This window comes from Eutrigla gurnardus (assembly GCF_963514095.1).
Source record: "Eutrigla gurnardus genome assembly, chromosome: 13".
In the NCBI taxonomy this organism is placed as follows: Eukaryota; Metazoa; Chordata; class Actinopteri; order Perciformes; family Triglidae; genus Eutrigla; species Eutrigla gurnardus.
Window position 1 is genome coordinate 21,773,737 of NC_139936.1, and position 24,567 is coordinate 21,798,303.

Genomic DNA, 24,567 nt, shown 5'->3' on the forward strand with positions numbered 1-24,567 from the left:
AAAGCGACCATTTCCTTCGCCAAGTATTTTGTCACAGCATCAGTGCAGGTTTTCCAACGGAGACTGTCCCTTTTGTACTTTTGTGTTTTGGCGAAGGCCCCCATTATCGTCGGCTGCGTGTAACTGGAGGTGGACTTTGTTGTTGTTGGTCCTGCATCGGTGTCAGTGGGAGGCCTTGAAACTGTTGCACTGAGTGAACTAGGAGCCAAATTCATCCTCGCAGCAGTGAGTGGGTGGTTGACTCGGAGATGCGTCCTTAGGTTAGAGGTGTTTGCATCTCTCGCGGTCACCTTTTTGTTGCACAATTTACAAATTGCCTCATCAGTATTTACCGGCTCTCCTTTCTCGTTTGCCTGGAACCCGAAATACTCCCAAACTGCAGAAGTAGTGTTCTTTTTTGACACCAAGTCACCCGGTGCGCGACCTGCCATCTTTCTCCCCTTCTCTCTCCCGGTGCGTCTCTCCCCCCTCCGCGCTGTCACGTGATGACGTCACGTTCACAAACTTTATTGAAAGTCTCCAAATGTAGGCTAAAACATGTTCAACTATTTAAGTTAAACTGAAAATTCAACCACACATACAGTAAGTGCTACTGGACAGAGAATCAAGTTTAGGCATCAAATGACTTTTATTTAATATTTAATTGTTAGGCTATCTCCTACATAAGTGCATTGCATTTTTTCATGACGGTATTGAAACTGATACCGCTGCTATTTTTAAACACCGGCAGTATACGGTATTACCGTAATCCCGCCCAAGCCTATCTGATGCACAAAACCTTTCCAAAATCCTGCACTACACGAACTGGTGTGGTGATGGAGAGAACCTTGTTCTGTTAAATCTGTTTTCAACTGTGCCTGAGCTCCAGTAACGCAGCATAAGCCATGTGTGTACGTGATGTGTCTGCTCTGACTGGCATGATAAAGGGAGCTACTCGTCAGCAATCTCCTTCTCACGAAAAACAGGAAGGCCGGCAGGCAGCTTCTTCGGCTGTTTTTTTTTTTTATGATAATATATAAAGCACAAATGTTGAACTGCACAAGTGAGGAGGCAACAAAGTAGGCTTTGAGAAATAAACAAAAATAGGTTTAAAACATGCTAGGGCTGTCCACGGCAAGATAAATTATTAGTCGACGATTACTATGAGTATTAGTCGACTAATAATTTTGTCAACTAATGTCTCTAAAATGTAACTTCTTCACAAAGAATCACACAAAAGCACCACTTAAAATCTCGTGTAGCAGAAATGTCTCATAAATTCCTTGGAAATAAGTCATTCAGCATGGCAGATTAGTTGACCGATTGACTAAGAGGGGGCAGCCCTGAAACAGGAACTAGCAAAGACAGATCACAATAGCTGTTTCATTCAAAAAAAAAAAAAAAATCTAGCCTCTGTAATTCACATACATTTGTGGTGGCCTGCAGTGTCGCTTGTGCTTCTGACCACCACTACATTTTAATCCAAAAATACTAATGAACGTGACCATTTATGGAGTACCTAAAAAAATTACTCAGAACTAGGCTTGCATAAGATCACATACATAACATCACGGGGGAACACATTCAGTTGTTGCTAAGGAGGAATCACAAAAACACAATCTAGACTCTTCTCTCTTCACACATTGTTTTTGTTTCTGCCTGTGATCATCATCACAAGGTGTATCAGTCACCAACAGATACAACTTAGAAAGTACGGCTGTCCTGATTCTTTCTATTGGGTAGTAACACTAATAGCTCAGCCTTTTGTTTGATGTGTCAAATCCCCATTTCAGTGCAATCGTGAGTATTTCCTTCTAATGCAAGAATGAGATTGTATAAAAGTGATTATGATTATGATTAAGCATGCAGCCCTTATGTCAGTAGCTGTTAATGCTCAGATAAGAGATGCTGTCTTCCACCGTGCAAATTAGGATGAAATTGTACAACAGCATTATTATATTATGAGCATAACCATCAGCAGCGTGGGTCGCTCCTGGAGACATCCTCCTCATCCGAGTATAAAAACACATCAGAACAGTGGGAATGATTGTGTATGAAAACAAAGGGGTCTGGCTGGGGCGAGACTTCACGTTTGACTTCATTCGACGGACACTGATGTCGTCTGGCAGCTGCCCCCCCACCCTCCTGCTACCGGGATCCAGGCTGACAAACTCACTAACTGGGATGGGGTGGGGCATGAGGATAGGGTTTGGCAGCAAGCTCCAGGATGTGCGACAGTACAGTAAGTCAACCGCGATGAGTACCATAACACGACAGGCTCAGGAGGGGTGAGCAGGGTAAAGCCATGTGCCTGCAACCATGACAGGTGCTCACTCTCGCAGTGTCTCAGTGTCCGTCGCTCAGGCTGGGAGCAGTTATGGCAAATGCAGGCCAGCAGGACTGGAGAGTATGATGTAAACAAACATAGACGTGCACGATCAAAAACTGAACAGGGATTGAAAGCTGATGACTACAAAGCAGATGCACATGAATCCCTGACAACCCTCCAACACCGGGAGATTGCCGCACTGATTTAAATGGAACTACGTCACTCCAATGGTTCACATGGCACTGGTTTGTCTGTCAGTCATTGCACGAGCCAATCAAACAAGTCTGCAGCTTTAGCAACGTAGCAGACACCAAATGAGCCATAGGGTGAGAATTAAATGGGCGTAGCATATTCAGTCCCCATAATTGCGGCTGCACCTGAGTTGCCTCCCTCTGCCCTGCCAAAGCTTTGGGGCCAATGGATGCTTTCTATTATAATTGCATCTCCACCCAAGTTAATTTGTGATGCATTGTTTGTATGCTTCATCTTCTGGCCTGCATTGCTAGCCAGGGTCTAAGATGACAGAAAGCCAACTGAGCAAGCAAATGCTTACAAGCTTTCGTACGAACTAAACTAAAACTCCAATCTGAATGTCAGTTGTTTAATATGAATGCTTCACTGGCATTAAGACATCTGTGTAATGACTATATAAGGAACTGGAGAATACAAGGGAATGAGCCTCTGAAATAATGACAGAAGACTTGACCAAAGACTACACTGATGCACTAGACATGCAACGCATGAAATAATGGGCCTAGCGCATCAGATAACTGAGGCTTACACTGACAAAGCTTAACTTCTACGATAAGGAGGAGATACAGCATAACAAACCAAAAATGTAAATAGCAGCCCTACAGTAAAACAATAGCTTCATGCTATGATGCAAATCTGCAACCTTTTTGGACCTGCCAAACAGTCAGGATGTTCCCTGTTGCCATGTCTGAGTTTAGAGGTTAAAAATGTATTATGCGAGTGGAGGCTGTCAGAGAAAAATTAGGCCAACATCCTCACAACTCTTGTGGTTAATTTAGAAGCATGCACAAGGAAACAATGGACTGCATGGCATATCATATTTCATAGTGTGTATAATCTGAAAACATGCCTAATCTTTACTGGCTGGAGATATGAAGGATGGGAGATTCAGTGAGTGTTTCAACTAGAATGGCACAAGCCACCCTCAATATTTCAAGGATTTATAATTTTCACCCCCACCTTCCCAATGAAGGCTGGTTGCAAGAGGGAAAATTACATGAACTCATCTACACATATAAAGCAAACCAATAATTCATTTTTTTAAATCTGGTAAATTGCTCTCTTCCCCAGCTACACCCAGAAAAGTGTGATAGTGCTGTTTTTTTTCAAGGTTGCAAGTTATGCAGTCACAAGGAAATGGCTCCTTAAGGGTTGTCCTAAAATCCATTCCACGCTTGACTTTTGCAGGCATATACAAGACAGTCTGACCTAAAGGCCCACTTACTCATGCTGATACCGTCTTAACATAGAGTGTGAATGACTGGCAATGCGGATCAGTATTTTCCATGAGTTCAGTCTAACAAATATAGCCTAATCCTCAGTGCCTGTCACTCAGCCTGATTTGGGTTCAATCTCACTGGCAAACCAACATGAACGAAAGTATCTGTTAAGTTGGTGAGGGAGGCTTCAGTTGCCAAGTGTCATGGGGATATTGGAGTTGGCTCAAGAGCACACATAAATATTTCTCTTTTCCTGTCAATGTTTGTTCGTCGTTACTGGCGCTTTACACAATCTGCTGACGGGCGTATGTGGACAAGAATAAACACATTGCTGCAACAATAACATCTAAAATAACAGTGAGCCTATGAGGAAAATATGGTGCACCTGTTAAAACAGTATAAGGTAGCATTTGTGTAGCATGAATGTAAATTGAATTACTTACCAATGCCATAGGCTTTGGCAAACAGCCACCGCAGGTTGGCAGCTATTTTTGCTCGAGCGGAGTCGTACATTTCCAATGGCACAACGTCCATTGTGCCTTCTGCAACCCCCGGCAAATCCACTTTTCTCCTGGTACTGCCCCCGCCAGCACACAAATCAACATCCATCCTTTAAAATAAAAATACATATGATGTTACAGTCACAATTATACTGAACATACTGCCGAGTAAGGGACAGCATCAAATAACCGCACATAAGCCATCCAGAAAATACTAAAGAGTGAGAGCCTAGATGTGCTATTGGAGTGATTCTTCAATAAATAACTAAATAAATGTTTGCTTATTATAAAAGAAAGTGCCGCCATGAATCCTCCCATTAGAAGTCAGTTAGGCTTACTGGTGGATGAGACATAAGTACAAAAGTAGTATCTTCCTCGATGGCGTGATCACATTCATTATGTTGAATGTTTGATGACAAAGAGGAAACAGTGTCTATGCATAAGCAGCTACTTGTTGGTCAGTAACTTTTTCCTGCTCCCAAAAAAGTATTGCATTATTTACTTTCCTGGAAGTTGATAAAGCTAACTACTCAAACCTTCACACTGATAGACAAGACACAAAACACACATTATATAAGAGAAGCGTGTATTTGCTATCTCCTTTATATCGTTCTGCAACCTCTCTCTTCTAACTCTCTTGATTCATTTTGTTGATGTTTTTGTTTACTTATTCATTCCTCCTTTGAAGCAGTTTCTAACTTCTGCAGTTCTGCTGCAGTAAAAAAAAAAGAAGAAAAAAAATCATTATTACGATTACAGACCGTCTGCAGTCAGTCTAGCAGACCTATGTTTCCAATCAGTGCCTGGGTGACGCTCAGCGTACTTTCACTTTTAATTTCACCTTCAGGGTGATGTCTTGCCCAGACAGTTCCTTCAGTGTTACAGTGACCACTTTTTGCTGGACTGAAATTTAACAAAACAGTAAGAATATGTCCAACGGAGCATTTCTACTAACATTCATCATGATAGGACGGCGACTTTGAGTGAAAACAAGTGCACACACCTGCTAACAGCCAATTCATACTAAGGTCCTTTATTTCGCCATAAAACTGAAGTTATCATCGGTAAAGTGGACGTTATATTACCTGTAGCATGCTAGCTCAACGTTAACGGTACCTTAGCACATCACCATTATGTTACCATTAACGGCCCAATGCTGGCTTGATGAAAAAGCTAGGGGATTGCTAATTAACTATATTTGCTAAATTTGTCATATTAGTTAGTATACAGAAGTTATGAAAACTCGTTAACGAGGGAAGGAATGTTACGTGACAAGGTACAGATTTGCCTGACTTTAGGTTAGCTTAACGGCAACGCATGCAAATATAAAGCAGCTAACTGCCCCGCTAACCGTTAGCTTCGTTGCTGTGTACTGTAACGTTACAGGGGCAGCACTGCATACATCGGCCCCGTGAATGACGTTAGCTAGCTGGGAGGACATTACCTTGAAAGGTGTGGTGTATCTCCAAGTCACCCTTCAGTTCCGTTGGGGTAAATAATTATCCAAGGACCTGCCTCGCTTTACAGTAGCCTGCTGTGTATAAAACACACCAGCAGCAGCGCATCATAGCCAGCTAATAATGCTAGCAGGTAGGCGAGTCGGGGTGGTCTCCTCCCAGCAACAAGACACGATTCGCGGCCTGTGTGACAACCGCTCCACGGCAGGCTTTCCTCTGAAACAAACTCCAGGTAAAAAAAATGGGAGGGCTCTCCAGCGAAGAAACACGACGTACCGAGGCTGTAGCGTTTAGAAATCTACCACTGCACCAGACGCCCCATGTTCGTCAACAGAGAGACACATATGTATGAGTCTCGGGCTTTGCGACGAGAACCGGTGGTGTGTTCGCGCTCAGCCCATAGAAATGTAATTATCCCAGCCTTCGTAGAGGCAACAACTGCGCATGCGTGATTACCTTCCAGCGTGCTGGTAATAACTGCCAATAATATACCGAGAAGTCTAACTCACTCTCCGTATGTGTATTAATTTCCTTCATTGTAGCTTTTCAAAGTTAAAACACTGACTTGCTACAGTTTGTGTTATGTTGTAAATCGTATTGGTTTTGATTTGCCTCCACTTGTTGTAACGAATATACTCTGGCTAAAAAATATTTGTTTGACAAGTTGACTAGAAACACTATCAGGTTCAGTTGTTCCTTCCTAAATAATGTCTTGGTTTTTGTATGAATTTATCACAATGTGTCCACGTTGTTATTGTTATACGTAGTCCTGTGTTGTCCTTGCGACATTGACTAATGCCGACATCTAGTGGTGAAATGTTGTATCAGAATTTGAAGCATTTCAGTGCAAAGCAGCGAAACACTCATTTATATGAATGAAAAACAATTGTTATTCCAATGACGAACGACCACTTGTGAAAGTGTTTTAAATAAAATTACAAACTTCAGAATGTAAATTAAAGTGTGGTTTTGCCAATCTTTTGAAGTGAACTGTTATATAATTAAGAAATGATGAATAAATGATTTATTGTTTTTACAGGTGCACTATACATTTATTTTATTATATCTCCAATGGCAAGACATTTGGTTTACGTCATAAGAATGCACAATGAGTAATAGAAATCTATAATCAAAGACATAGAAGGAGGAGATGAGGAGGACACATAACAAACCAAAATGTAAATAGCAGCCCTGCAGTAAAACAATAGCTTCATACTGTGATGCAAATCTGCAACCTTTTCAGATGGATCATTAACACCTGGCAAATAGTCAGGATGTTCCCTAGTGCCATGTCTGAGTTTAGAGGTTAAACATTTATGAGTGAAGAAAAATTAGAAAAAATGATTAACATTCTCACAACAGTTTTTTTTGTTGACCTACTGTACTTGTTTTTCTTTGTATCCTAAGAACTGTTTTTAGCATCATTAACTTGCTCACTCCGAGTGCCGTTAGAGATGATGTCAAAGACAAATGATATCTCTGAATCTCCAGAGCATGGAACAGTCGGAGAGCAAGACAAGACAGGCAGAACTTGAAGATGCCTTCAAACAGAACAAGACAGGGGCCTCCGAGCTGCAGCACAGTTGATCTGATCACCTCTGCTCTTGATAAACAAAGGACTGAGGTAAGAATCACTGAGTCAAGCTCAGACAGGATTCGACCCAGCAGACTGAAATACTGGAGAATCAGAAACTGGCCATAGCTCTCAAGAAAGCTCAGGACGATGACTCCAGGCTGATTGCGTCAAACTTTCAGTTGAGACATGACAGTGACGCAGAGCTCCGACTCCACCAGCAGAAAACGATGATAGCATGAAGGCTCTATATGACCTCAATTCAAACTCAAAGTTGATTTTTTTCTTTCTATGTCCTGTCTGTCCATGATGAAAGAGGGATCCTCCCCTTTTCTGGGAGGTTTGAAAAGCACAAACTGAATTTTAGAGTGCATAATTCTCTTAAAACAGAAATCAACTGAAACACCGAAAGCATTGAACAAAATCTAAATTGTGACACATTAATTACACCTGTGCCTTTCTGACATTGACATGTTTAATGTTCTTTTCTGGGTTCCAAACGACCTCCTTGCTCATTCGTAAGCTTGCCAGACAATACATTCCTCATCCAAATGATCAAAACAGTCTTTCAGTCTCTTCTAAACACAGATCCTGCCTAAAGGGGGATTTTTCCTGCCTGTGGTTTGTCATTCACTGAAGGAAAACACAGAATCCAAAGATTACAGCCACAAAAAATACCTTTAATGCAATAGTGATTTAAATGCCAGTAGCCACGAGCCTGAACAAACAGACTGTGAGAGTATATTGCATAGGTTGTTAATCGGGGACAGTCCTGCATGAAAGCTGAGTGAAAACAAAACCCTGTGACTCAAACAATCCTTCAGCGTCCCTAAGCAATAAAGTTCATTTTGTTCTTTTCTGTTCCTGTTGACCGTTTGGAAGGTATCTGGGTTTCCTGTGGACCTTTTTTTACGTACAATCTCCCAATGTTTCTTTCCGAGATATTATGGGAGAGTTTTGTGTGCGTCCTAATGCGAAGCATGGAGGCGGAGACAGCTGGTCACTGTGGCTATGATGAAGGTCTACTGCAGTGCAGAAAGGGTGCAGCGAGGCTTCCAGAGACGTGTGTAGAAATCCTTCTTCATTCAAGCATGTTGCACTGCTTTCAATCACACTGAGACCTACCAGTCCATAAGCACATTGTTACAATGGTTTGTAAAAACAACATTTGAATCATTTAATTTTTTTTTTCTTCTTCACATTTGTAGATTAGGTTTGAGGTTTGCTAAAAATGTTATAAATAAGAACAAGTTACTAGTTTGGCTTCGATATAAATAATGTAATAATACATAGTTCAAACAGACACTTCTCTCTAAAAACATTTAAATATTTCCAAATATTGCATTTACGAAACCATGTCCTGTAGTGCTCTTATTCATAAAGATCTAGACAGATTACTTAAAGCCATTTTCAAATGCCAAACTAGAAGGGGGTGAGCAGAGGTTTTGCCATAACGACAGGTTTAGAAAAACAATCTCAGCCTCCCTGAGCAGAAAGTCACATCAATACCACATTTTTAAATATTGAATAAAAACACTCAAAAGCTTGGCAACACACACCGCCCTCCATATTGTTTATCACTCTCGGTACAGCCAGGTGAGGCTAAGCTCGCCTTCTTGTAGCTGGAGATTTTAAGTACTCATTGCAAAGGCTAATATTGTAGAACACACTACCCATTCCAGTTCACACATTTCTAACACTCAAATCAAATATATTTCTTTACAGGTCAACAGAAGTCCTTGCTATTGCACAGAAAAACAGGGTATTTTGAATGGACACAACTAATGACAAGGCAGGTTATATAGAGACATGTTTGTTTGGTTTGACAGCATAAATGTTCACTGCTCTCAAAAGAAGAAGAAAAAGTAAACCAAAAGACCAACACTGGTTGTGTCTCAAATTCTATCATTTGTGTGTATAAAGACGCTTGCACCTTTGCAGCAAGGAGCGAACATGCATCTTCATCATTCAAATTAAAGGTTGAAAAGGCAAACCCCTTTTTGATTAGGCTCAGCTTCATTTGACAGCCCACTACAGCCTTCAGAGACGAAGCAAGAAGCCTTCTTTTCCCTCCCTCAGTGCTGTAGTGAGTGATATTCATAGAGGTGAACAAGTGCTTAATGAGCGCAACATGACAATATGACATTCAAGAGCACATTGACAAACACATAGGCCTAATATATCATTTTCTTGTAAAAACATGACTAAGACAAACAGTTGATTACAGCTTTTGTCTGAAAAAAAAAAGAAAAAAAAAAAGGCAAGAAAGTCAAATAAATATTCTCGAAGAAGCTCAAGGACAAATGTTCTCTGCTGTAAACTGAGAGACTGACAGTGCCCTCGCAGGCGTGAATGGAGAGAGAGGTAATGTGTCTGAAGGCCCGTTTTCAACGAGTTAAACAAACACTCAACTGTGACCACCGGCCTCTCAATTTCAAGCAGTTACTTTGATTAAAAACAAAAACACAAGACCACGGGGGAAGAATAACATGACATGACATTGACGTAGTCTTCCACACATTCACCACAGATGAAATGTAACAATTTAAAGAGACAGACAAAACTGTAATTGATATTTAAATATTGCAAAACATACAAAAACAGTTTTCTTTGAAGTGTAAACATTAAATTGATGTCGGATGTCATTTCTGCACATGGAGAAATTATATAAAATAAATCATGTCTGTCACGACTATAAACTGTTCTCGTTAAAATGTAAAAACAACATACTAAATCTTTTTTATTATTACTGTAATAATGTTTATGTTAACATTTGTTTTGTATAAGTGTTTTTACTGTACTGTTATAAATAGTTATAGGTGTAACTTATCTTAATTCATACTTTTAATCCTCCAGCTTTGTCTTTACAAGGCAAAAACAATACTTGTGTCTCTGCCACACCCATCCACACACACACACACACACACACACCACCCAATATGGCCACACACACATTCACACACATACACAAGCTGCCACAGTCACACGGGAATTCACCAGGAGGCTCTATGTGCGATTGAGGGTCTGGAAGATTCTGGATATTTGGAGCATGACGGGGCCGGTCTCGGGGTCGTTCATCCACTGGGTGCTGTTCAGAGGATTCTCCAGCATGTCTTCAAACGCTGCGCAAAAACACAAAGGCACACTGGTAAGAAACCAGCAGCTTCTTAAAGCCTCTTAAAAATTGAATGTAAAAAAGTCATCCCCTATTCTGTCAGGCTACTTAAATTATGTATCGGTGTAGTCCTTCTGCAGTACTCGCACTGAAGGTTTCAGCACAAAGGAAAAACAACTCTCTGGGTTTTACACATTGGACCTGTTCGGTTCGGCTCAAGCAAACTGTTTGTTTAGACGATGAGAAGCTATTAATCAACTTCTGGAATATAATACCAACCAACCTGACCGAGAGACCACTTTGGAAAGGGAGATTTCAATGTGTTTGTAGTATGAAAGCAAAGCTGACTAAACACAGGATTTACAGGAGAGTACGATGATTTTAGCACTAAAAGCTAAACATCTTGCGCAATAATCATTTGGTAACCAAAGACATAACGTGAACATAAACCAGACGGGAACTGAAATTAACGGATGCACCAAATCCAAAGCTTTACGTCTTCCTCATTCACGCTAAAGAACTTCATCACCAACAGAATGTTTGTTGATGTGCTGCTATGTGCACGTAAAACCGTGACAAGGGTGTAAATGTGTCCTCCTAATCAATGATTACATTTACAAAGTGACCTACTATCCTGGCTTTTCCACTAACTTTACGATCGACTATACCTAGCAGGGTCTTGGGATTGGTTAGACCCAGCTGGACCACTGGATTTTCCAGAATGGCTTGGAACAGCGGGCTGTTGGTGTCGATGCCTTTGTCCAGATCTTCTGGAGAAGGTTTCCTGTCTCCCAGCAGCCACTCACACTGTAGGAGCAAGAAAAAAGAAATCACAGGGAGAAATCACACTTCTATTTTTTAAAAAACATTCATATTTGTACAGAATGCAGGATGATCATTGTTCTTAAACTAATCAATATTCCTTAAAGTCAATATAGCAAATCGAGCATTGTTGAGTTTGTATAAATGGTCATGAGTATAGCTTGCCATGAAAACAAGTGAAGTAAAATCATAAAGTCAGTTGGACCATTTCTCAAATCTGCTTGCAAATACTGACATGGACATGTAAACCTACCGCAGCATCCTGCTGGTTGTTATTGACCCTCAGAGCATCAACCACCTCCTTCTCATCAAACCCCATCTCCATCAATGCAATGACAGCCTGCAGAAACAAAGAAAAAGACATTTTTAGTTCGTAGTTTAAGAAATTCTCCATCTGATAACGGCAACAAACACAGCCATGGTGCGACGCAGCCTGGCAGGTGTCTTGGGGCACAAAAACACAATTTGTGCACAGTGGAAGTAATAGCTGGGAACGACTTAAATTGTGGTGATTTGTTTCTATTTTGGAAGATACTGGGGAGCAGTGTTTTGTAAAACAGAGGTACATTAAGCTTCAGTTAGGGGAAATGAGAACAGTAGGAACACAGTTAACTTGATATAAACACCATATGACTAAACCGACACACTTTCTATACATGAACACGTTTCAAAGTTCACTGTATCCAATAGGCAGCCTCTGTTCATCAGTTCCAGTCCCACATACTGCATGCAAATCAAAAAAACTACAGAGTAACAGAGTTGGGTTATATAAAAGTAAGTAATAGTCAAAGTAGTGAATGAAAGCTTGGACAGGATAAAGCCACCCACTCTCGAGTCCGGTCTGAACTCCCGTTTCCTGCGGATCCTCTTGAAGATCTCTGTGAGCTCGTCCTGCCTGGTGCTGTCTTCTGTGCTGGACTGACTGGAGAGGCTGCGGAGGAGGTTAGGGCCAGAGGCTGAGGCTGAGGCTGAGGCTGAGGCTGAGGCTGAGGGGCCTGGTGCGGCAGCGGCTGTGGCTCCTGCTGCACCAGAAGAGTCCTGGCCAGGTATGGGTGCATCTACAGTGGGGTCGTCTACATGCTCGATAAGCCACTCCATTGCCTGGGTGACTGACATGCTGCAGGAAGAAAGGATAACATGAGGGAAAAAAGTCTATTTTTTGCAGTAGACATATTCCAAATATCCTACTCATTTTCAGTAGTGAGGAAGTTGTTATTGAACCAACTCAGCCTTACTGGTTTAATCTAAGAGCTTTGATGGCTCTGCTCTCAGGGAAACCCATCTCTGTGAGCTGCTGAAGGGCCGTTTCATCCACCCGGTCCTCTTCATCTTCATCCAACATCGCTGCAAGACACAGAATCACAAAGAGATCAGAGAACTGAAACTAAGGGTTGGGTCATATGTGTCAAACGTCTCCAGCAATAAACATCAAGATCTATGTTTCCAACAACAACACATATTGATATGTGGCTTATGAAGAAATGATCTAAATGAGGGTCACTGCATTGAGCTTGATGACAGAAACTAAACAGTACAATATATCATACTTCATTTTCTAAGTTTTCAAATAAAATACACTTTCTTCTTCTACAGAAGCAGTTGAGTGGCATGTACAGCAGCCGGCTGTGTGGAGATGGCATGTAATCACAAACTCTGTGTTGGTAAACTCGGGTTTCCCTGTCAATGTGTTTTTGTGTATGTATTGTAATAAACTCTCCACTTGTCCAGGGTGTACCCACAATCCTCCATAAGCATAGCATAAGAGGTCTAAAGCATTAATAGATTGATGTGTTTTTAACAAAATATGTCTTCTTCCGACTCTCACATTCCTGACGTGGAAATAGATTTAGAGGGATTGAAGGTGTTACCATTGGCCTTTTTGAAAAGTTCCACAGCATCAGGGTTCAAGGCAAGAAGCTTCTGGGCCACTTCAATGAGGGAAACCAGGATTTTTCTCAGCTCCGTCTGAAACTGGAACACAAATACAACAAAAATCATGAACATGTTTGCAGCATGACCCCATTTTTTTATCATCTCAACTAGTAAAATTATTATTATCTATACAATTGAATTGTCAAATTGAACTGTTGAGCCTTACATCTCTGATGTTGTGCTGCGTAACAGTGCGGTCAGTGTGGCGTGTGGACAGGTTGCCGGTGGCTTTCAGGATCGCATCTTTGTCTGGAGCCTTGTTATCTTGTTTTTTCTGTGATGACCAGGATGAACAGCATTTAAACAGGAAAAATAAAGATTTTTCTGGAGCAAAATTTAAAATAACGATAAAGGAATGCTTTCAGTTTGGTAAGCTTACCTTTTCATCTGAACTAACTTCTGCCATTTTTGGAGGGGTCGGTGGGGGTCTTTTCTTTATGAGCAGCAAAACCTCTACAACATATATGAAAGAGTCAGAAGGTGGAAAACAGTGTAGGGTTATTGGAATCCCCAACTTGTCAAATAGGTATTTACAGACCTTTATCTTTGAGATTTTCATCAGCGACAGTTTTAGTGTCTGTGAGGACTCGTTCTGTAGCAGCATGTATGAGTTTATGGTGGGTAAGTGTTTTGGGGTCTTCTAGACTTCCGTGCACGTACTGTAAACAAAGCACAATGCAAAGCATCTCAGAAATACAGTTGGGATTCAAGTATTGACTCTTCTTATTATCTGGTCTGGAAAAGGGTAGAACAAAGTGACATCTTCAAATTGTGTTTTTGTTGCAAAACTATAGAAGACTTTGCTCATAGCACTGTTGTACTTAAGGTATTATTACTGAACAGCTACTGTACTCAGATGAGGACCTAACACTTGTTTCTACTTTTTCGCTTTATCTGCAATGATATGTTGTGGTTTCTTTCTTTCAACAATTGTACTTATTGTAAGTCACTTTGGAAAAAAGTGTCTGCTAAATGCCCTAAATGTAAATAGTTTAAATACAATTATTATAATTATCATGATAGCTTTTTTGATTGATTTTTTAACTAGAGCTGATAGAAAAACAAGTTGATTAATCAATTGACTGGATATTTATGGGCAACAATTTTGATAATCAATTAACTGTTAAAGTCTGATATTAAGCGAAAACGTAAACTCTACTGTGAGTGTTTACTGTATTTTCCTTCTCGTCATATCAATTCAAATTAAATATCCTTTGGTCAGACAAAACAAAACATTTGAAAAGTTAACCTGGGATGCTGGAAAATTATTGTGATGTTTTACAGACTAAACTGTTAATTTAATAGACAATAATTCATCAAATGGTTGCTTCAGAACTAAACCCATAAAAGGCAGACAGAATAAAATAGCAAACATGGGATGGAATAGAATTTCAACTTTAGTCATGAACTCTGTACCCATGTGTTGGATGTTGAACAAACTAGGGCAACCACAATGAGAGTCATGAGAAACATTGACTTCCACTTGAGGTTATGCTATAGGCCATAGAAGGAGAAGAGACAGCAGCTTTGTAATAATAGACAGCCAGTAAAGCAGCATGCCAGGCTCGCCGCTGGGAACACACAAGAAGCAGAGTCGGACTGTTAGCTCGCTAGCTTGAGAGGGGCAGCCAAGCTGCTAAATTATAAATAGCAAGGTCTACCCAGTTACCATAAATACAAAGTCAGCGACACTGACACTGACAGTTTACTCACAGGGTATGTGCAAACACCCCGAGCAGAGGAGTGACAGGACAAAAAAACAACAAGCGAAGACACAAACAATCAAAAAACGTACATGTTTCAAGCACTTCTCCTTCAGTTTCTCAACAGTGGTGTCCTCCGTGACCTCCTCTAACCACTCCGTGCCGTCCATGGTGCAGATGTGTATTTTCAACACTTTCCCGGCAAATATCTTCTCTTCCTGGACGAACATAGCTGCAGCCTTGAGAGTAAGGAGTACCAGTCCAGTGACGTTAGCTAGCAGCAGTTGCTATGTGCTCCTGGCAAAGCTAGCGTGCTAGCGTTAGCACCCAGCTAGCCGTCGTCCTGTAAATCCGCCGACAACAGAGCAGCAGAAGGCGGTGATTAGCTGAGGGCCATCTTCGGTTTGCTCTGCCGGGTTTCGGTGCGGTGGCAGCCGATCAGAGTGTTCCGTTACCAGCAGGTCGCGTATTGTTGCCAGCGAGCACACAAGCAGCCAGCAAGTAACGATACCCTATTTTTACTGTATTGTTTGAACTTTGAACTTCAACGATGCTACTCCCGGTGCATCATGGGAGTCGTAGTTGTGTTGACTCACAGGGATTAAAAACACACTAATAAGAATGACAACAAAACAGTGCAATTTCAGCATCAAAGATATTGAAAGAGTTCATTGTAAAAAAAAAAAAAATTAATTAATTGATGAAGAAATGTGTCTAAAAGTGTATCTTGAAACGTGTTTCGGGGGTTCCAAACAGCCGCAAACCCAAAGATATGCATCTTACAATGGCACAATGAAAAGAGAGATGAACAGAACTAAGACCAGAGAGTTGACACTAATGCAAGAAAAAACAAGGACTTTATTGTGGATCCTGCTTCATTACCTGATTCTAAGGCCATGTGTTGAATAACGTTTACACACAGACGTTTTTACACTTCTGGGCTTAAATGTTGCATAGTTTATGCGTTTAATTGCCCCGCAGCATATGTGGGGTCAGATAGTAGTCTCGCTTAGAAAAGCACAAAGCAAGAAACAGGGTTTACTTGGGACCAGCAAATCAGTCTTTGCCCTGGGTCCCCCAAGGTGAATCCAGCCATGACAATACGTCGTGCAAAGACTGCTTTATTTAGTTTGACTCTACCTGTATCCACAGTATACTCAAGCTGCAGCTGTACCTTTCATTACCACCACTAGAGGGAGACACACTAAGTAAAATACTTGGCCCCTTCGGTCAACAAAAAGATGCAAAAGATAAAGAGAAGTGAAAAAGAAGAGAAGGGACATTTTATTTTGAATTAAAAAAAATGTATATAATTTGCTCCCTGCAGCTACCGGAGGCACATCATTTATACTGTGTATCTTTAGTGATCTTTTAAAGTATTTAAAAAAAGAAAAGACAGTCCAAATAACGTTGAGACACACAAGTGCCCTTTATTATAACAAGAAACATTTTTTACAGATTAAAAAGAAAAGGAGAAATACATTTCTTGCAAATTATATCTGTATAAGAGGAAGGAAACATATTGCAGATATTACAATCTCACTACAACCTAATGTTTTTTTAAATTATAACATTTTGCAAACTATACCAGGGAGTGTCTCACAAAGTACTGAAGTGGAGACAAATGAGAACTTAGCCAACAATTATTCCATTTAACCAAAGTGTAACAAAAACATTTAAAAATTTGCACAAATGACTGCCTCAGTGGATTTTTATGTTACAGAACAGTAAATAAATATGAATTTATAAAACCTCAATATTTATGTATTTTTCCATTTTATGAGAAAAATGTCTCCTAATAATATATTGTATCTATTTGTATATAGTTCAAATTTATTTATGCATAAGGGACAGTAAAATACAAAATATATATTCTGTTCTGTTTGACATTTTAGAGGCTGTTGACTGGTGCGAGACCTATCAAAAATCGCATGCTTAAGACATCAGATTTCTTAAACAAAATCTTGCTTTCAAGGGAAATGCATATCATATTTACAAAAGAAACAACACAGCCATAGGCTCAAACTAATAGGAGGGAGAGGGGAAAATTAAGTTTCCTTTTCCCTCTGGACAATACGCTGTGGCCAACGGGCCAGTTCTCAAACCTGTCTTAACTGCCATTCTCCAAGATGGCTGTACACTGTACAACATATCACATCTCCACCACATCTCCACGTATGAATGCATTCAAATCTAGAGGCACAACATCAGGACGTTCCACCCATTCAAGAAATGTACACAGCTGCAGAGCGTAACTAAGAATCACATGATATTTAAAAAAGGGAAAATTGTGAAAACATACAGGACCTGTGTGTGAACTACAGGACACGTGTTCTGTTAACATTCACAACTTGTATATCGTCGACTGACTGGAATATATCCCACACAAATTGAAATAACACTGAAACTTAAAATGTGCTATATAAAATGCCCCATAATCACGTTTATTTATAAACAAGATTATACAAAAAAAAAAACAATTAACAAAATATAAACAAAGATTGAGAAATCATATGAAAAAAGGCAAAGACTAAAAGTCCTGAAGGAAATAAATACCCAGTGTGTATGCTGCGGCTTCACTGCAGAAAAGAAATGCTAAAAGAAAAGAGTCTCTCTAAAGGACTTCCTCTGTTCTCCGTTTGACCCAGCACCATGGATCCCCCAAATTTCTGTAAGCAGGCAATGTGTATAAATAAGGCATTAATAAATAAAAAGAATGGATGAAACACAGGTGTTGCTGTTAGTATAAAAGCATATAAAAATGTCCTATTAAATCACATTAACAGCTTTGCCCTTTTTCTTTCTTTTTTTTTTCCACAAAGAGTGCCTTTTTTATAAAAAAATATACAGCAGCTCATCTGGGCGTAAAGATACAAGCTTTTTATTTGAACTGTTCAGGTAGATGTCCAATCTGAGACTGCATGCTTGTCGGTGGACTTGAAATGCCCTCTGACCAGTCAGACATGTTGGAATGAGGAGATGAACTGGACCACTGATCGGGGGAGCCGGGGGAGGGGGTCAGAAAGGGGTGGTCAGGCACCTGGACCTGATGGTTCGGGGTGTTGTCCATGGGGCCTGAATAGCTGTGCTGGGAGGGTGGGGTGAGGAACTGGGTGCTGGGCATTGACTGACTGATGGAGGAGGGCATAATCTGGGTCTCCTGCGGCAGGATGGTGTGGATGGGCATGCTGGAGTTGCCAGTGCCCTGCTGGAGCTCCGGGGAACTGAGCTCCCCGCCGATGAAGTTCTGGCTGTTGGTGGTGTTAGAGTTCTGGTGCTGCAGCTGGATGCTCTGTTGCTGCTGTTGCTGCTGCAGCTGCTGCAGGTTCTGCATTTGCTGAATCTGCTGCTGCATGATGTGGGGCTGTGGACCCAGTCTGGTGCTCTGGATCCCCTGGTAGGTCATCATCTGAGACAAGCTGGCGTTCGGGTGGCCGTTGTGGAGGGCGGTCATTATCCCGTGCTGCCCTCCCGGGTGCAGACCTCCCTGACTACCGGGACCTCCTCTCATGGGGTTAAACTGGCCCGGCTGGCTGATGCTGCCGTGCATCCTGGACAGCCAATCACACTGGCCGTTTATGGTGCCCTGGCCTCCGGAGCCAGACACGGGCAGATGGGTGAGACGGGGTGGCAGCGGGTCGAACTGCATCCGAGCCAGCTCCTGCTTGTTCGGCATCACCATGTGGTTGACGGATAGGTGTGGGTCAGACATACCCTGCAGGTGGTTCAGGGATACAGGCGACTGCTGGAACGGCGAGGTCATCATTGGCGGTGAGGCCACGTCGGAGACGTAGCCGTGTGGAGACTCCAGCGAGTCCACCGGTGACAGCACACCCGAGCCGTCCAGGAGGTTCCCAGACTTCCCATCCTGCGAGTTCTTCTTCTTCACCTTCGTGTCTTTGCCCTCCTTGCAGCCGATGCCCTTGGCGCTGGGCTTGCGTGCCTTTTTGCCGTGGCCTTGAGGCTGCGGCTGCTTCATGCCGCCCAGGTAGCCGCTGGGCGAGCAGAGCGGGGGGGACAACGTGGTGCCGAGTGACCCCCCATGCATGTGAGGACTCCGTACCAGGTTGTAATCGTCCATCAGCCGCACGATGTCGTGATGCATTCTCTCCTGTGCAATGTCTCTGGGTAGCCGGTCCATGTGGTCGGTTATTTCTCTGTTGGCAAAGTGGTCCAGCAAGACCTTGGCGGTCTCGTAGCTTCCTTCCCTGGCAGCCAAGAACAGGGGGGTTTCCTCCTGAGGCAGACACAAAGGAGAAAACACCATCAGAGATTCAGAGACGACCGAAGACCGAAAGATGTTCCACTATTGTTCTACAGAGCAGGAAGAGACGGCTTGCTTTTTATACCTTGTTGTTTTGCATGTCCTTGTTGGCGCTGTTCTTCAGAAGGACAATCGCAGCCTCCACGTTATTTACTGCTGCGGCCCAATGTAGGGCTGATTTACCTGCAGAGACAAAGAAGGTTATTAGATCAAGTTTTGTTTCGATTCATTTGAGACTTTTTAAAACCATTTAATGTGTTTGACGCTAACTTGCATTGATTTTTAGGCTCATAAGTGGCATAAAAGAGACAAACGTTACCGAAATCATCGATAGCATTGACGTCAGCGTGGCAGTTTATCAGCTCCTCCACCATGCCCTCCACCGCCAGCCTGGCAGCCAAGATCAGGGGTGTAGTGCCGTCATGCATGCGGGCATCCAAGTCTGTGGCTCGGTTCCTTATCAGAATCTATAAAGACATTAAACAGTTTACTCCATTTGAGGTAAACATGAATCCACTGTCATAATTTAAATTTCTCCAAAACTTCAAAGAGCTGATTCAAACATTCTAATAAATGTGCAATTAAGTTTATGAGTAATTTTAAGTGATTGGAAACGCTGGTAAAATATGACAATTCCCCCGAGTACACGGTGATATCTTCAAATAGCTTGTTTTGTCTGCTTAACAGATTTTTTTCTATAAATATAAATAATAAAAACAAAGAAAAGTAGAAAATCCACACATTTGAGAAGCTGGAATGACTGAATGTTAAATCTAAAAAAAATGTTTTTACTTCATACTTATTAACTATACCACCTAGGGAAATAATTAGGAAATCCATCTGGCATGACATCCCACCTGGAAGACCCCCTGGGCATCAGCTGCCACGGCAGCATGCAGAGGCGTCCTGCCCATGTTGTCCTGGACGTTGGCGTCGGCGCTGGCCTCCAGCAGGCGTTTGGCGGCGTCCGAGCGGGCGTAGCGAGCGGCCAGGTGAAGAGCGGTTTCACCCGTGCGGTCGGTCTGGTTGTGAAGGTTGGCCCCCTGGTAGATGAAGTCATTGATCACGTTGGCAGAAGCATCCTCCTCTTCCTCGCTGTTGACCGTTTCCAGACCTCCCCCGCTGCAGGACGCGATCATCAGCGGCGTGAATCCATCTGGACAGAGACGGAGAGGGGGATATGAGAGCAGGCCCTGCGTGGTCAGCACAGGTCGCTGCTACCGGAGCCCGGACTTCAAAGCAGCAGGCGGATCAAAACAAAGCAACAAACAAATCGAAGGTGGATTTGACACTTCTGCCTGGGTTGAATCATCACGGCTCTCTCCTTTCGATAATGGATTCTGATCAAGGCCCCGGCACAGGAGACGCTTCAGAAGGAAAGCGAAGCTGGGGGGATAGAGGCCGGGGCTCGCTAAAGCTAGGCTGCTGCAAAAACGAAGCATTAATATATCTAACTGGGAGAGGCAGCTCAGTCAGTCGACTTGAATAGGTTTTCTCCTCTTCAAAAGGATAGCAAGCCCCAGATCTCGCAGATTTGGTCGATTCAAGTGCATCGATCCACAACGGGGGGAAAAGTGTGCTCTCAAGTTGTTAACCCTGTTACTTTGATTTTTCATAGCGTGTCTTCAGGGAATTTGGCATTTACTACAAAATTGGGCTTTTGCATTTGATGCCCTCATTGGTTTTTGTAATGTGGAATAGAAAAAAAAAACAGAGGCCCATAACTGGTCAAATGATTAATCTGATCAGGAATCAGTGTTTTCCCCCAGGCGCCTGGCTTCCAGCCGGCTGCTTTGAAGAAGATCCTTTACCCTGAGGACATGGGGCTTTAGCTACTCCTACATGCGCTATTACACACACACACACACACACACACACACACACCAGAAATGTGAAACGTTTGCTCAGAAAAGGCATGAATCAATCCAGACACACGCACACACACACACACACACACACACACACACACACACACACACACACACCGTTCATTTAAAAAGTTATGAGCCGGCTGCTTTTTAAGCTTGTGACACACCAACACTAGTTATGACCTTACTGTGCACATACTACGTCGTGAGCTGTTCTACAAAAGAGAAGTTTCTCTTTTTCAAATAGATTCAATTTAAGTATTTATTTTAGTTCTCGAGAGGAAACAAGCAAAAAAAGCAACAATAAGAAAAATGTTCACATTTTATGTAACAGAAATCAATTATTTTAATCTATATCTTTAAACCGTCCTGAACAGATTGGAATTACTTCCGGAAACTGATTCCATATATTCTGACATAGTAAGAAATTATATTTTATCTCTAATAAAATATTGGAAATGATGCACCATCTTGAAAATGAACCATAATTAGGTCCACATCCGTTGTCAACACACGCAGAACGACCTACGATTTAGTTAATAGTCCAGTCACCCACCTGGTCCCCGGACATTGACATCCATGCAGTCATTCTCAATCTCGCCCTGAGGGGGTGTGGGAGCAATGGAGGGGATGCGCAGGTCAGCAGCGTCCAGGTGCTGCTGCGTCCACTGGCGGTGGTCCGTCTGGTCGTCTGCCTCCAGGATAGCCTGCTCGTCAAACTGCTAGAAGACGGACAGCAAGCGGGTCCCAGTCAAATTCAATTACAAACATGTTTTTACATTTTAAACTTTATCATTTAACATTTTTACATCAATAATAATATAATTCAGTCTTCAGATAATGTTAAAATGCTTTTTCAAATTCCATTTAAGGAATTTTAAAATTCAAAGATATTTTCTTTTTTGTAAGAAATTGTTGCTCTAGTTGTAAAAAAAAAAAAAAAAAAGTAAAAAAAGAAAGAAAATCCAAAATCCTTAAAAGCTCTTTTGGTGTGTAAATTTTAACAGTTTGCTTACCCTGAAGCGTTTTGCATCCGAAGGCTCGTCTTCTCCCCATTCATTGTGGGTGTCATCCATGAGTGAAATGTCTGAGGCGTTTTTCAGTGGCCTGTGATGAAGCAGAAAACCCAGTAAAAATCCACATTCTCTGCTGCTTCCATCTCGTCCGAGGCACTCACCATTAATGGTGCAGCAATGCCGAAAAACAAAAGCATTGATTAAACCCATACCCCACCCCTCTGCCCCAACAAGTCAATTAATGTGCACCTAAACCTGCTATATCATTATCATTAATGATCCAGGCAAAACCCCCCTTTCCTAAATTTGACTGATAACCAGTTACGGACATTTTTGACCATCAGAAGTAGCACTTCGTCTGACCTGCAAAGAAACAGGTGCCCGATGACGGCGAGCGCCGCTGGTGAATAAACGGAAACTTACTTTAATCCCACCGAATCCTCTCCGACAGGCTCACGTCTCTTCTTCTTGCTGGTCTCTGTGGTCTTGAAGCCCTCGGGGAGCCAGAGGCGCCCGTGCTCATGGCGGCGCTTTCGGGCAGCCACCATTCCCACTCCGAGGAAGGCCAGCATCCCTACACCGCCCAGGACCAGGTAGATTGGGTAGAGGTCCTGTGAGGACTGGGGGCCCACACCGCCTGGTAGGAAAAGGGACAGCATGGTCAAGACGGGACGAGGAACCGACGTGGACCGACGGAGGACAGACCGGGACACCCGGGATCCGCCTCAGTGTTCGAGCAGAGCTAGTCCGGCTCTTCTTCGCCCCAGCCGATCCCACTCCAAAACACGCCGCGACCAGCAGCGAGCGCCAGAAACCGACTGACGATCCTCACCGTTTGTAAAGCTAGCTTCTACTATCTATTCAGAAATAATCAGAATTGCTAACCACTTTTCATCAAAAAAGGAAAAAAAGGGATGGGGCGTGATAAAAAAAGAAAAAAATGAGGGAGGAAAAAAAGCAACACCTCCTCTCTCCCTTTTCAACCCAGGGTACCAAGAGACAACTTTACCATTTCTTCTTTAAGAGAAAAAAAGGAGGGGGATTAATGAACTTCAAATTACTGCACGCGCTTTAAGCTGTAAAGACGAAGGATTTATTAGGATTTTCGAGATAACAAAGACTCCCAACTTCTAGCACACTCCCGATCAATTTTTCCCCTTCTCTTTTTTTTCCACTAACGATTTTGAAATGATAAACTCCCCCAACCTAAACCCTTAGAGATGCATTAAGTCCTGGTATTACATTCAGCGAGGTGAAGGTTGCAGCAGCCCCTCACACTGCCGGATGAAGTGTGTGTGCGTGCATGTGAGGGTGTGTTATCTGTGGACGTATATGTGTACATGTCTCTGAGGGGAAGGGAGACGGACACAGAGAGAGAGAGAGAGAGAGAGAGTTACATTGTGTGAGTAGGGGGGTTGGATGAGTTGATTTGCAGCAATTAACCATTTTGGAGCCTGAAGCCAGTGGATTTACGCACAGAGAGAAGGATTGATTGTTTAGGCCATGAGATTCACAATTGCATTTGTTCACCGCTGCATAACAAATACACAATCAAAGAGCGGTAGGGTGAGGACCCGACCGGAGGGCGCGGCGGATGCTTTCAGTTTGAGTGGACGTGGAAGGAGCGCGTGTCCTCGTATGCATGGACACGAGAGGGAGGCCTTAGAAGATCATACCAGTGGATCATGTTTATCTTACAGTACAACCCATCATTATGCAAAACCCTTTCCCTCCGGTTTTAGTTGGGGTTTTTTTTGCCTTTATTTTTCCAACCATTTTCCCGGCAGCGTTTGGTTTCCACTCACATGAGATCAATTACCAGACCGTTGGAACTTATTGGAGTAGTGCGACTGTCACAGAGAGAACATGTCATTTGTATCACGGTTTCTTTGGTACGTGGTGATGCAGTGAAAAGGACGAGGCTGGCGACATTCGATACGTCTGTGGTTGTCGACAAATGAGTGAAGACCAAAACCAACAATATAAGTCTGCCTCGATACTAGTCTTCAAAAACGCACATATATAAATATCTTTATTATTTTTTTAAATGGCAACATAATCCCCTGACAGCTCAGAACTGCAGTTTTAAGCAAATGTTAACCAAGAGTAAAAATAAATGTTTGGTGCTCTAGTGACGTGGAACTGACTCAAAATTAAGGACCATCATAGTGAAGGAATATGTCACCCATGCGGTTCATTCATGTCTTATTAATAGTGTTTGCAGATTAGCACAAAATGACCCGACGTCCACGATGATGCTGGGAATCATCAGCAGAATGCATCCAAAAATCTAAAGGTGCAAAGATCTACAGACTTGTATGGGATGTGCTTACTATAAACAGCTTCGATGGTGTAGGGAACGTCCAGTTTGCCGCTGGAGGCCAAAGCCCCGAGGAACGCTGCGGCATCGTTGGTGCTCTGGAAACACTCAGTGGACTGCTGGAAGCACTGACGGTTGTCCACCTCCAAGTGGACGACTGAACTGTAGACGGAAGAAACATAAAGACTGAGTATCATCCATTAGAAAACAATCCTTC

General features: G+C 42.4%; 3 protein-coding genes across 6 annotated transcripts in view; all 3 read right to left on the minus strand.

The window, feature by feature from the left end:
• camsap1b (calmodulin regulated spectrin-associated protein 1b) overlaps positions 1 to 6,131 on the minus strand; it is a 28,810-nt gene extending 22,679 nt beyond the window's left edge. For all 3 annotated transcript variants that reach the window (XM_084024493.1, XM_084024494.1, XM_084024492.1), the window contains exons 1-2: positions 5,725 to 6,131; positions 4,224 to 4,390 (exon numbers count right to left, since the gene is read on the minus strand). In XM_084024493.1, coding sequence (XP_083880619.1) covers positions 4,224 to 4,389 — 166 coding nt within the window. In that variant the 5' untranslated portion in view covers position 4,390; positions 5,725 to 6,131. The remainder of the gene's footprint in view (positions 1 to 4,223; positions 4,391 to 5,724) is intronic.
• Positions 6,132 to 7,969: 1,838 nt separating this feature from the next.
• On the minus strand, positions 7,970 to 15,399 carry ubac1 (UBA domain containing 1). Its single transcript, XM_084024335.1, has 10 exons — positions 14,975 to 15,399; positions 13,718 to 13,838; positions 13,559 to 13,632; positions 13,346 to 13,453; positions 13,116 to 13,218; positions 12,483 to 12,591; positions 12,076 to 12,364; positions 11,501 to 11,587; positions 11,094 to 11,232; positions 7,970 to 10,432 (listed from the first exon to the last, which is right to left on the minus strand). Exons 1-10 carry the CDS (start codon positions 15,110 to 15,112, stop codon positions 10,317 to 10,319), a joined length of 1,284 nt encoding a protein of 427 aa, XP_083880461.1. The 5' UTR covers positions 15,113 to 15,399; the 3' UTR covers positions 7,970 to 10,316.
• A 1,134-nt stretch (positions 15,400 to 16,533) lies between these two features.
• notch1b (notch receptor 1b) overlaps positions 16,534 to 24,567 on the minus strand; it is a 39,328-nt gene continuing 31,294 nt past the window's right edge. The window contains exons 27-34 of one of the 2 annotated variants that reach the window (XM_084025876.1): positions 24,364 to 24,512; positions 22,454 to 22,667; positions 22,031 to 22,121; positions 21,571 to 21,733; positions 20,004 to 20,302; positions 19,466 to 19,613; positions 19,232 to 19,329; positions 16,534 to 19,119 (exon numbers count right to left, since the gene is read on the minus strand). In XM_084025876.1, coding sequence (XP_083882002.1) covers positions 17,764 to 19,119; positions 19,232 to 19,329; positions 19,466 to 19,613; positions 20,004 to 20,302; positions 21,571 to 21,733; positions 22,031 to 22,121; positions 22,454 to 22,667; positions 24,364 to 24,512 — 2,518 coding nt within the window. In that variant the 3' untranslated portion in view covers positions 16,534 to 17,763. Of the gene's footprint in view, positions 19,120 to 19,231; positions 19,330 to 19,465; positions 19,614 to 20,003; positions 20,303 to 21,570; positions 21,737 to 22,030; positions 22,122 to 22,453; positions 22,668 to 24,363; positions 24,513 to 24,567 lie in introns of both variants that reach the window. The other variant, XM_084025875.1, reaches the window with a different exon arrangement.

Excerpts from the sequence above, each read along its gene's own strand:
- ubac1 (XM_084024335.1), bottom strand. The coding sequence starts at position 15,112 with ATGTTCGTCCAGGAAGAGAAGATATTTGCCGGGAAAGTGTTGAAAATA. Across the intron at positions 13,633-13,717 it reads TGAAAATCTCAAAGATAAAG|AGGTTTTGCTGCTCATAAAG; the intron begins GTCTGTAAATAC and ends TATATGTTGTAG. Across the intron at positions 12,365-12,482 it reads AAAGCTCTTAGATTAAACCA|CATGTCAGTCACCCAGGCAA; the intron begins GTAAGGCTGAGT and ends TTCTTCCTGCAG.